The following is a 13,233-nucleotide window of genomic DNA, read 5'->3' on the forward strand; positions in this document are numbered from 1 at the left end:
AATGAAGTTACACACGCTGCAAAGGCAAGACAAGTGTGTTTATAAAGCACATTTCATACAATTCAAAGTGCATGACATGAACAAGAATAAAAAAGTATAAAACAAATACAAAACAAAGAATTAAAATGATTAAAAACCAGTCAAAGTGTGTTAAAAAAAGGATTTTTGAAAAAGGAAGGGCATTTTTTTATGTTAGTGGCGTGCTGCTGAGGTATTATATTGTGATTCAGCCTTTCTCTATACGTTGTGCATGTAGTGAATGGTGTTCCCTTCTGAGTGCACTAAAGAGATGTCAGGGGGCACGGTGCCCACTCTGTGCTGAGGGACACGCTGCTCTGCCAGGCAGCTGTTTGGGGTATTAATAGTGTGTGTGTGTGTGTGTGTGTGTGTGTGTGTGTGTGTGTGTGTGTGTTTTCCTGGCTGTCACAACCTTGACAGAGTCGTGCAATTTGTGCATTTAGTTTGTGGCTTTAAGAGATTTTGGCAATTTGTAAAGTTGTATAATTCAGCTTCAGAGTTTGTGTAAGTGTCAATATAGAAACACAACATTTATATCAATTTTCTGAAATCAAGAAGCATTTTCTAGACAAGTAAACAATACAGTCTTCTATTTAGAAATAATGAGTCCAAATTGAAGAGATTTTCCTTAAAACAAGCAGAATAATCTGATCATGTGTTGAGCAAAATAATCTCATGTTAAAGCAAAAACAATATCACTTTTCTTCCCCCGTTGTCAGATTATTCTGCTTGTTTTAAGGAAAAACTCTCTTCATTTAGACTCATTATTTCTAAAAACAACACAATATGCTTGACTTGTCTGGAAAAGCTTCTTTATTTAGGAATTGTAAGATATTTGGACTACAAACAAGACACAAACTCTCTGTAAGAAAAGCATTTGTTTCATTGTAAATAAGTATATTATATGGTTGATATGAGTGATCCCAGGTGGTCCAGTATAATTAAAAGTAATTAGGAATTGTGATTTTAAATAGATTTCCGTGCAGAGTTTGGAGCAGACCGTCTGTCCAGTTATATTGTGAGTCTTCCAGATGTTTCTCCTCGGCTGCTGATCTCCATATAGGGAGATTTCCCTCTCTGAACAGGTCAAAATCCCTCATGTGGAGCAGCAGATCCTCATACTAGACAATCAGGATTGAATTCCACTGCATACTATATACATGTAGCATCTGCCTGGCCAGTAAATAACACCCTAGCAACCACTGAGAACACCCTGACTACACTCTAATGACCACTCAGATACTCTGGTTTTACCCTGTCATCTCTCTTGCATTCACACATAAACTTAGCAACACAGAAGACCCAGACTACACCCTAGCAACCGCACAGAACATATTTGCTATTAACCACCCAGAACACTCTTTGATCCCCTCGGGGCACCCTAACAACACCCTAGTAACCACCCAGAAAACTGTTTGATCCCCTCCAAGCACCATGACAACACCCTAGTTACCACCTAGAACAATCTTTAATCCTCTTGTAGCACCCTGACAACCCCCTAGCAACCAGCCAGAACATTATTTGATTCCCTTGGAGCACCCTGACAACACCCTAGTAACCACCCAGAACACTCTTGATCCCCTTGGAGCACCCTGACAACACCCTAGTAACCACCCAGAAAACTCTTTGATCTCCTCTTAGCTCCCTGACAACACCCTAGTAACCACCCAGAAAACTGTTTGATCCCCTCGGAGCACCTTGACAACATCCTAGCAACCACCCAGAACAATTTATAATCCCATCGGAGCACCCTGTCAACACCATAGCAACCACCCAGAACACTCTTTAAATCACCCAAAGCACCCTGACAACACCCTTGAAACCACAATCTTTGATTACTTTGAGCACCCTGACAACACCCTAGTTACCACCTATAACATTCTTTAATCCTCTTGTAGCACCCTGACAACCCCCTAGCAACCAGCCAGAACATTATTTGATTCCCTTGGAGCACCCTGACAACACCCTAGTAACCACCCAGAACACTATTGATCCCCTTGGAGCACCCTGACAACACCCTAGTAACCACCCAGAAAACTCTTTGATCTCCTCTTAGCTCCCTGACAACACCCTAGTAACCACCCAGAAAACTGTTTGATCCCCTCGGAGCACCTTGACAACATCCTAGAAACCACCCAGAACAATTTATAATCCCATCGGAGCACCCTGTCAACACCATAGCAACCACCTAGAACACTCTTTAAATCACCCAAAGCACCCTGACAACACCCTTGAAACCACAATCTTTGATTACTTTGAGCACCCTGACAACACCCTAGTTACCACCTATAACATTCTTTAATCCTCTTGTAGCACCCTGACAACCCCCTAGCAACCACCTGGAACATTCTTTGATTCCCTTGGAGCACACTGACAACACCCTAGTAACCACCCAGAAAACTCTTTGATCTCCTCTGAGCACCCTGACAACATCCTAGCAACCACACAGAACAATTTATAATCCCATCTGAGCACCCTGACAACACCCTAGCAACCACCCAGAACACTCTTTAAATCACCCAAAGCACCCTGACAACACCCTTGAAACCACAATCTTTGATTACTTTGAGCACCCTGACAACACCCTAGTTACCACCTATAACATTCTTTAATCCTCTTGTAGCACCCTGACAACCCCCTAGCAACCACCCAGAACATTCTTTGATTCCCTTGGAGCACCCTGACAACACCCTAGTAACCACCCAGAAAACTCTTTGATCTCCTCTTAGCTCCCTGACAGCACCCTAGTAACCACCCAGAAAACTGTTTGATCTTTTCTGAGCACCCTGACAACATCCTAGCAACCACACAGAACAATTTATAATCCCATCGGAGCACCCTGACAACACCCTAGCAACCACCCAGAACACTCTTTAAATCACCCAAAGCACCCTGACAACACCCTTGAAACCACAATCTTTGATTACTTTGAGCACCCTGACAACACCCTAGTTACCACCTATAACATTCTTTAATCCTCTTGTAGCACCCTGACAACCCCCTAGCAACCACCTGGAACATTCTTTGATTCCCTTAGAGCACACTGACAACACCCTAGTAACCACCCAGAAAACTCTTTGATCTCCTCTTAGCTCCCTGACAACACCCTAGTAACCACCCAGAAAACTGTTTGATCTTCTCTGAGCACCCTGACAACATCCTAGCAACCACACAGAACAATTTATAATCCCATCGGAGCACCCTGACAACACCCTTGAAACCACAATCTTTGATTACTTTGAGCACCCTGACAACACCCTAGCAACCGCCTAGAACACTTTTTGATCCACTTGTAGCACCCTGACAACACTCTGGCAGCCATCCAGAACATTCTTTTTGATCCAAATCACCCTAACAACCAGCCAGAACAAACTGACTACACCTTAGCAACCCCATATCAGTGACAGTGTGTGTTGTACAGTAAAACAGCTCTCACATTCTCTCCTGTAATTGTAAAGGTCTAGATCTGGTTAGAAATAGTTTAAATATTTTACATGTCAGGTAATGAAGAATGGGTGTATGGGTGTATGCGTGTGTGTGTGTGTGTGCATGCGTGCGCACACTCTCTGGTCTGCTTTGAGTCGTCTGGCTGTCCTCCAATCATACGCTGTTATTTTTGGACTCAGCATTGGGAAAATAAGAAGCTTGTTATATTTCAGTGCAGCGGCCGTCACGCTCACGTGATCCACTGTGGACGCTGCAGAAATATTGGGGAATTGCGCTGTAGGGGAATTGATGAACTTAGTCTATGAGTTTGTGTGTGTGTGTGTGAGAATGAGTGTGTATGGGTGCTTCCCAGCACTGGGTTGCAGCTGGAAGGGCATCCGCTGCCTAAAGCGTATGCTAGAATAGTTGGCGGTTCATTCCTCTGTTAAATAAAGAGAGTAAGCCAGGGGTTGCCAATCCTGTTCCTGGAGATCTACCTTCCTGCAGATTTCAGTTGCAACCCATAATCAACACACCTGCCTGTAATTATCACATGGTGTTCAGGTCCTAATTAATTGGTTCAGGTGTGTTTGATATGGGTTGCAACTAATATCTGCAGGAAGGTAGATCTCCAGGAACAGGGTTGGCCACCCCTGGACTAAGCCGAAGGAGAATGATGAATTGTATGAAATGAGCATTTGCCATCTCCAGCCTTCTGAATCGTGTCTTCAGTGTGAACAAACGGAGATGTGATGGAGAATGAAGATGAGTTCCAGAGTTTCTCCTGATTGCTTTTGATGTTTTTGGCTGCGGATATCCTGATAAATATGTTCCTGCTGTCTGTAAATTGCTCTTGATTGTGTGTTCACTGCTGAAAAATGCTTTTCTTATTGGATGTTTTGTCTTGTAATATCATGACATTCCTAAATCAAGCAGCATTTTCTAGGCAAGCAAATAATATAGTCTAGCTTTCAGAAATAATGAGTCAAAATTAGGAGAGTTTTTCCTTTAAAACAAGGTAAATAATCTGACAATGGGGAAGGAAAAATAAGCTTGTTTTTGTTTTGACGTTTCTTTTATCCCATTTCCAGGTTTTTTTCTTGTTTTAAGGGAAAAACTCTTCATTTTGACTCAGTGTTTCTGAACACAAGACTATTTTATTTGCTTGTCTAAAAATGCTTCTTGATTTAAGAATATTTAGATATTTGGACTAGAAACAGTGGCGCAGTAGGTGGAGCAGTGGTCTCACAGCAAGAAGGTCTCTGGTTTGAGTCTCGGCTGGGTCAGTTGGTGTTTCTGTGTGGAGTTTGCATGTTCTCCTCGTGTTGGTGTGGGTTTCCTCCGGGTGCTCCGGTTTCCCCCACAGTCCAAACACATGCACTATAGAGGAACTGGGTAAGCTAAATTGTCCGTAGTAAATGAGTGTGTATGGATGTTTCCCAGGGATGGGTTGCAGATGGAAGGGCATCTGCTCCGTAAAACACGTGCTGGATAAGTTGAAGGTTCATTGCGCTGTGGCAGCCCCAGATTAATAAAGCGACTAAGCCAAAAAATAAAATGAATGAGTGAACTAGAAACAAGACAAAAACTCCTAATAGGAAAGGCATTGTTTGCAGAGTGAGTGTTTACACACTTGGGTTAATTTAGTAAACAAACTAAAATTATTGGTGAAAAAATATTTTCGTTAATTGAAACAAAACAAACAAATCACATTTAATCACTGAAAAGCTAACAAATGAAATAATAATGATGAATTATAATCATTTTCAGAATAAGCACTCGCTCTGTGGTGTAAAATCAGAGCTGCAGCTGTTAAACACCAGTAGATGGCGCCAAACATATCAGTCAAACGCAATATTTTATTAAAACATCCGTACTATATAAGCATAAAAAGTGTTGTAATGTTTGTTTAGTTGCCGAAAACTGTATTAAATGTAAAACAATGCTAATTAGGCGTGTTTAACCTCAATATGAAGAATTTTGTCATCAATTTGACTTTTCATTAGTTTACGTCGCATTTGTGTGGTTTGTGAAACTATTATTTTATTTTTATTGCAAATAGTTTTGCACAGGAGTGAATGTAAGCTGCTAAATGCTAAACTAATTATTCATTCATTTATTTTCCTTCAGCTTAGTCCCTTTATTAATTTAGGGTTGCCACAGTGGAATGAACCGCCAACTTATCCAGCATATGTTTTACACAGCGTATGCCCTTCTAGCTGCAACCCAGTACTGGTAAACACCCATACACACTCATTCACACACACACATACACTACGGCCAGTTTAGTAGACCCTATAGCGCATGTGTTTGGACGGTGGGGGAAACCCACTCCACACAGAAACACCAACTGACCCTTGCTGTGAGGCCACAGTGCTAACCACTGAGCCACCGTGACTAAAACTAAATATATAAAAACTAAATAAAAAACAAAACAACATAACAACTAAACTAACAATGAAATGAACTGAAACTGAACTGAAATGCGCAACAAATGTGAGAATAGTGGTGAAACAGAAGCGCAGTGGTGTCTGCGGTGCGGGTTTTGCTGGTTTTCTGGTCCGTCTGTTTTGTGCAGGTGCAACAATGGCTTATTTTTATCCTAATGTTACGGAGCGACGGGACGGAAACTCACAGACAGAGCAGGAAGTAAGGCCTCTCTTCTATTTCTGCTTCCTGTTGGCTCTCAGAACAGAAATAACTCTCTCCTTGAGGAAGAAGTTGGTAAAGGATAATATGCTACAGACAGACAGACAGACAGATAAGCGTAGTCAGTCGTGTCTTCGAAGTAAGTGAAAGCTCCAGAAGGCTTCATCCTGCCATTCAGAAGGGCACTGTTTTGTCAGATGGCTCACCGGTCAGGTATACATCCCCGCTAAAATATCAAGGTGAAAGTCATCATAGCTTGTGTAGAATAGACCCAGATCCCAACCCAACCTTTTTTTATTGCCCGATATGAGTCTCGCATTAACGCCGCACTAATATATATACATGCATACATATACATTGCTCAGCATACACCACTCACAAATCTATCTTTTAAATTTAGATTTTTATTAAATGATTTATTATATTATTATTATACTATATAATTATATTATTTATATACAATATAATATTTGTGCATATACATTAGCTTAGTCAGCACTGAAGCTAAATCTGGAGCTAATATAACAAAATAAACCATAACTCTTCAAAAACTAGTATAGACAAATGTATATTCTATAGAGAAATATTACAACTAGTTCAACATTTTTGTATGTAATGACTCAAATGATAAAATGAGGAGTATTAGTTTTATATGAAATGACAATTCAGCAATTACAAGTTTAGTTCATTTGACTGACATGACATAAGCAAATGATAATGTTATAAACAGCAGAGAGTTGTGTGAAAGCAGTTGATGCATGTCTAAAAGCATTCGCAATTTGTTGAAAGGAATGAGAAACTGCTACTAGGATGTGCACAAATGATTAATTGTTTTGAGAAATGCATGACCTGTTGTGCAAATGTAAATAGTGTAGTGAGAAATGCACCAAAGCCACTGAGAAAAACTGTAATCAGGGGTCGCCATAGCGGAATGAACCGCCAACTTATCCAGCATATGTTTTACACAGCGGATGCCCTTCCAGCTGCAACCCAGTACTGGGAAACACCTATTCACACTCATTCATATGCACACACTCACTCATACACTTCGGCCAGTGTAGTTGATCAGTTCCCCTATAGCGCATGTGTTTGGACTGTGGTGGAAACCGGAGAACTTGGAGGAAACCCACGCAAACACGGGGAAAACATGCAAACTCCACACAGAAACAACAACTGACCCAGCCGAGACTGGAACCGGAGACCTTCTTGCTGTGAGGCCACAGTGCGACACCACTGTGTCGCCTGGTCTTTTAATATGTTATATTAAATGCATTACATCATATTCCAGTACATCTTTATTTATTTATTTATTTAAATTCACTCCCTTAAATACTGAACAAAATGCTCTGAAATTAAACATTCGCATATTTTATTATATTTGCTGCACTAATAGAAGCATCGAGCCCGGATTCTGTGTGTTACGGTGAATTTACCACAGTATGAGCTCTGCAGAGATATACTGGGGCATAATGAGAGCGTGTGGATCTTCACTGCAGTGTTGGAGCTCTTGGGACGTGTGGATGTTTCTCATGTCTGTGACCGTGACCTTTGACCTGAAACTCCAGATCTGTTCGTCCGAGCGCTCATGGGAAACACACAACATCCACAAACACACTCGCTTCTGTCCCTCGAGATGCTTAGTCAAAAGGGAAAAATGCACTAATAACACACACACATACACACACACACACACACACACACACACACACATGCTGAAGTACGTTACATTTTATCTACAGATCATTTCATCCCATGGTTTGATTATCCTTGCAGTTTGACCATACATTATTACAGAAACAACCCATAATACTCCCAGCCCAATGTATGTAGTTTGTGTATCTGTTAAAGGTATTAACATCATTTAATAATACTTTATTTATAAATATTTAAATGTATTTATTTATGTAACGTCGTTATCTGTAATATCTTACAAGTAAACCAAGAATGGCATTTTATTAGTTTTAATGGTTTTAGATTTTATTATTTTTATTTATATTGTGTGTGTGTGCGTGTGTGCGCGCATGTGTGCAAAACCACTCAGAACACCTTAGCAACTCTATGTAATAGCAACCACTCAAAACACCTTAGCAACTGCATAGCAACACACTATAACCACTCAAAATACCTTAGCAACTGTATAGCAGCATCCTAACAACCACTTAAAACACCTTAGAAACGGCATAGCAACACACTAAAATCACTCAGAACACCTTAGCAACAGTATATAATAGCAACTGCACAAAGCTCCTTAGCAACTGCATAGCATCACAATGAAACCACTCAACACTCCTTAGTAACTGCATAGCAACATCCTAACAACCACTCAAAACACCTTAGTAACTGCATAGCAACATCCTAACAGCCACTCAAAACACCTTAGCTACTACATAGCAACACACTGAAACCACTCAAAACACCTTAGCAACTGCATAGCAACACACTAAAACCACTCAAAACAACTTAGCAACTGTATAGCAGCATCCTAACAACCACTCAAAACACCTTAGTAACGGCATAGCAACACACTAAAATCACTCAGAACACCTTAGCAACTGTATATAATAGCAACTGCACAAAGCTCCCTAGCAACTGCATAGCATCACAATGAAACCACTCAACACACCTTAGTAACTGCATAGCAACATCCTAACAACCACTCAAAACACCTTAGTAACTGCATAGCAACATCCTAACAACCACTCAAAACACCTTAGCAACTGCATAGCAACATACTAAAACCACTCAAAACAACTCAGCAACCGCACAGCAACATACTGAAACCACTCAAAACACCTTAGCAACTGTATATAATAGCAACTGCTCAAAGCACCTTAGCAACTATGTGGCAACACACTAAAACTACTCAAAACATCTTAGCAACTGTATTGCAACATCCTAACAACCCCTCAAGACACCTTAACAACTGCATAGCAACACACTAAAACCACTCAAAACACCTTAGCAACTGTATGGCCACATCTTAACAACCTCTCAAACTACCTTAGCAACGGTCTATCCTAACAACCACTCAAAACACCTTAGCAACTGCATAGTAACACACTAAAACCACTCAAAACACCGTAGCAACTGCATAGCAACATCCTAACAACCACCCAAAACACCTTAGCAATTGTATATCCTAATAACCACTCAAAGCATCTTAGCAACTGCATAGCAACACTCTAAAATCACTCAAAACAACTTAGCAACTGCATAGCAACATCCTAACAACCACCCAAAACACCCTAGCAACGGTATATCCTAATAACCGCTCAAAGCATCTTAGCAACTGCATAGCAACACTCTAAAACCACTCAAAACAACTTAGCAACTGCATAGCGACATCCTAACAACCACCCAAAACACCTTATCAACGGTATATCCTAATAACCACTCAAAGCATCTTAACAACTGCATAGCAACATTTAAAACCACTTAAAACACCTTAGCAACTGCATAGCAACATCCTAACAACCACCCAAAACACCTTAGCAACGGTATATCCTAATAACCACTCAAAGCATCTTAACAACTGCATAGCAACATTTAAAACCACTTAAAACACCTTAGCAACTGCATAGCAACATCCTAACAACCACCCAAAACACCTTAGCAACGGTATATCCTAATAACCACTCAAAGCATCTTAACAACTGCATAGCAACATTTAAAACCACTTAAAACACCTTAGCAACTGCATAGCAACATCCTAACAACCACCCAAAACACCTTAGCAACGGTATATCCTAATAACCACTCAAAGCATCTTAGCAACTGCATAGCAACACACTAAAACCACTCAAAACATAGCATAGCAACCAGTCAGAAGTGCTCTGAGTTTCATCCACAGATCATTTCTTCTCACGGTTTGATTAGTCTAGCTGTTTGACCCACAATTATTCCAGCCCATAATAATCCCAGCCCATGCGTTTCCTTTCTTTCACTGCAAACACAATGAATCTGGAATAAAGCGGCGGCGGCTGTTGTCGTGACTCATGACTGCAAAACAGACGTTTAGCTCAGTATGTCAGTGGTGTTGTAGAAACTGCAGAAGTGTGTATGATATCCCACATGCACTTATATAGTCGTAGTTTCAATAATAATAATCTGTAACTGATTATTAATGTCAATATATATTTAAAAAATAATAATTATAATAATTATCTGTACTGTTTGCATGTAAAACAACACATTACATCGTTTTATTGGCTTTTTTAGGTTATTAATTGTTTTGTTTATAATGTGTGTTTGTTATACAGCTGAAGTGTGTGTAACCGAGAGAGAGAGAGAGTGTTTGTGTGTGTGTGTAACACAGGGGGTAAGAGAGCATGTGTAGCAGAGTGTGTGTGTAACAGAGAGAGTGTAGCAGTGTGTGTGTATGTTAGTGTAACAGTGTGTGTGTTTGTGTGTGTGTGTGTGTGTTGATGTTGTGTGTTTTCTGGGGTCTTCCGCCGCGGGCTCTGACCTCTGTGTTTATAGACTGCCAGCAACATCCTCTCGCAAAATAAACAAGTGTGTGTTCTCATGAGCGTCAGCCGGTCTGTACTGGAGGATGAAACGTGTGTGTTTGTGTGTGTGTGTGTGTGTGTGCAGACGCTGATGCTCTCTAGCGCCTCCTGTCTGAGTGGCAGATGAACATCATGACCAGACACACACCACTGCTGCTGCTGCTCGCAACACTGCTCAACACACAGGTGAGTGAGTGTGTGTGTAACTCAGAAAGAGAGTGCATGTGTCAGAGAAAGGGTGTGTGTGTGTAACCGTTGCACTCACACACCCTGTTACACTGTGAGAGTGTGCTTGTGTGTGTGCGCATGCATGTGTGTGGTGGACAGTGGTGTATGTTGCTGTTCATCATGTTTTGGATCTGCAAAAGGCGGAGCAGACAAACGTTATTAGCTTTCTGTTCATCACACGAACAGTACACAAGGAGCTTTTGGTTTTAACAAAATTAAAATCAAGTAATACCCGGCTTTTTAGATTTAATAAGTAATAATAATATTAAATATTTAAGTGTAGCATGTGAAAAACAGCTTTCAGCTACTGTTGCTGATCCTAAATGTGTTCATTTAACATTATACTGTAATCTTGAACAACAACAGCACATCATTATATAGATTTTTTTGTCTCATTTTTAGTTATTGAATTAATAAATCCCTCATTAAAACGTCATGTTTGATTAAAAGATCATTTTTGAAGAATTATTTTAGTGGGATTAATTTTTGATTGCAGTTTGTCGCCACCTTTTGGCTTAATGATGCAGTTGCTGCAACCTCCATTTCACACGACAAGTTGCTTTTAAACGTTGAATTAAATTTCATAAACACTAGTGTTTACACTCACCGGCCAGTTTATTAGGTACACCTGTCCAACTGATCGTTAAAACAAATGTCTAATCAGCCAATCACATGACAGCAGCTCACTGCATTTCAGCATGTAGACATGATCAAGAGGATCTGCTGCAGGTCAAAGTGAGCATCAAAATGGGGAAGAAAGGGGATTTAAGAGACTCTGAACGTGGCATGGTTGTTGCTGCCAGACGGGCTGCTCTGAGTATTTCAGAAACTGCTGATCTACTGGGATTTTCACGCACAACCATCTCTAGGGTTTACAGAGAATGCTCCGACAAAGAGGAAATCTCCAGTGAGCGGCAGTTCTGTGGGCGCAAATGCCTTGTTGATGAGGCCAGAGGTCAGAGGAGAATGGCCAGACTGGTTCCAGCTGATAGAAAGGCAACAGTAACTCAAATAAGCACTCGCTACAACCGAGCTCTGCAGAAGAGCATCTCTGAACACACAACACGGCCAACCTTGAGGCGGATGGGCTACAGCAGCAGAAGAGCACACCGGGTGCCGCTCCTGTCAGCTAAGAACAGGAAACTGAGGCTACAATTCACACAGACTCACCAAAACTGGACAATAGAAGATTGGAGAAACGTTGCTGCTCTGATGAGTCTCCATTTCTGCTGACACATTCAGATGCTCGGCTCACAATTTGGCCTCAACAACATGAAAGCATGGATCATCCTGCCTTGTATCAGCGGTTCAGGCTGGTGGTGGTGGTGTAATGGTGTGGGGGAGATTTTCTTTGGGTCCATTAGTACCAATTGAGCATCAACGCCACAGCCTACCTGAGTATTGCTGCTGACCATGTCCATCCCTTTATGAGCACAGTGTCTCCATCTTCTGATGGCTACTTCCAGCAGGATAATGCAGCATGTCATAAAGCTCAATCATCTCAGACTGGTGAACATGACGATGAGTTCACTGTACTCAAATGGCCTCCACAGTCACCAGAGCTCAATCCAATAGAGCAGCTTTGGGATGTGGTGGAACGGGAGATTGGCATCATGGATGTGCAGCCGACAAATCTGCAGCAACTGTGTGATGCTATCATGACAATATGGAGCAAAATCTCTGAGGAATGTTTCCAGCAGCTTGATGAATCTACGCCATAAAGGATTAAAGCAGTTCTGAAGGCAAAAGAGGTCCAACCTGGTACTAGTCAGGTGTACCTAATAAAGTGGCCGGATTATTTCTCTATATGAGCACTATATCTAATATTCCTCTTCACTGGTTAACCAGTTTAATGTGATGTTGCAGGTGTGCCGCTGTGATGATGGAGTTTTAGCAGTGATGATGTCAGCAGAGGAGGTGACCGATATTCCAGCATCCTCCTCGGATTTTAAAGTGACCCGCGAGGAGATCCTTTCAGCTCAGTTTGAGTGTTTCCTCAAAATCATGCACGACCCCCCGCGCACTGATCCGGGTGAGAGACGGTTACATCAGTTACAGAAGTAACACAGCTGTAGCGTGCTAAAATTGCTGTCTGGGGATTTGGTGGACGGTCCTAGCAAGCACTTTTAGCACCCTAGCAACTGCATAGCAACCAGTTCGAAACTACATAGCACCTCAAACATCTTAGCAACTACACACTAACAACCATGAATGGAGTCCCTGCTCATTAAGGAAGTTGATAATGGTTTAATGAACAACTAACAAAGGTGTCGCTCAGAAACTCTAATATAATTATTATCTGATGATGGCTTGAGCTCTCGCTGGTGTGGAGTTTAAACTCCCAGTATGCACTGCTGTGAGAGTGGAAAAGGCCACTGTTGACTGTGAAGGACAGGAAGTGATG

General features: G+C 41.3%; 1 protein-coding gene across 1 annotated transcript in view; it reads left to right on the plus strand.

Moving 5' to 3' along the window:
• calcrl2 (calcitonin receptor-like 2) overlaps positions 1–13,233 on the plus strand; it is a 35,694-nt gene that overhangs the window by 2,779 nt on the left and 19,682 nt on the right. The window contains exons 2-3 of the mRNA XM_073939501.1: positions 10,687–10,787; positions 12,696–12,861. Of these exons, the coding sequence (XP_073795602.1) occupies positions 10,725–10,787; positions 12,696–12,861 (229 nt within the window). The 5' untranslated portion in view covers positions 10,687–10,724. The remainder of the gene's footprint in view (positions 1–10,686; positions 10,788–12,695; positions 12,862–13,233) is intronic.

The sequence above is a fragment of the Danio rerio genome, chromosome 23 (assembly GCF_049306965.1).
Source record: "Danio rerio strain Tuebingen ecotype United States chromosome 23, GRCz12tu, whole genome shotgun sequence".
In the NCBI taxonomy this organism is placed as follows: domain Eukaryota; kingdom Metazoa; phylum Chordata; class Actinopteri; order Cypriniformes; family Danionidae; genus Danio; species Danio rerio.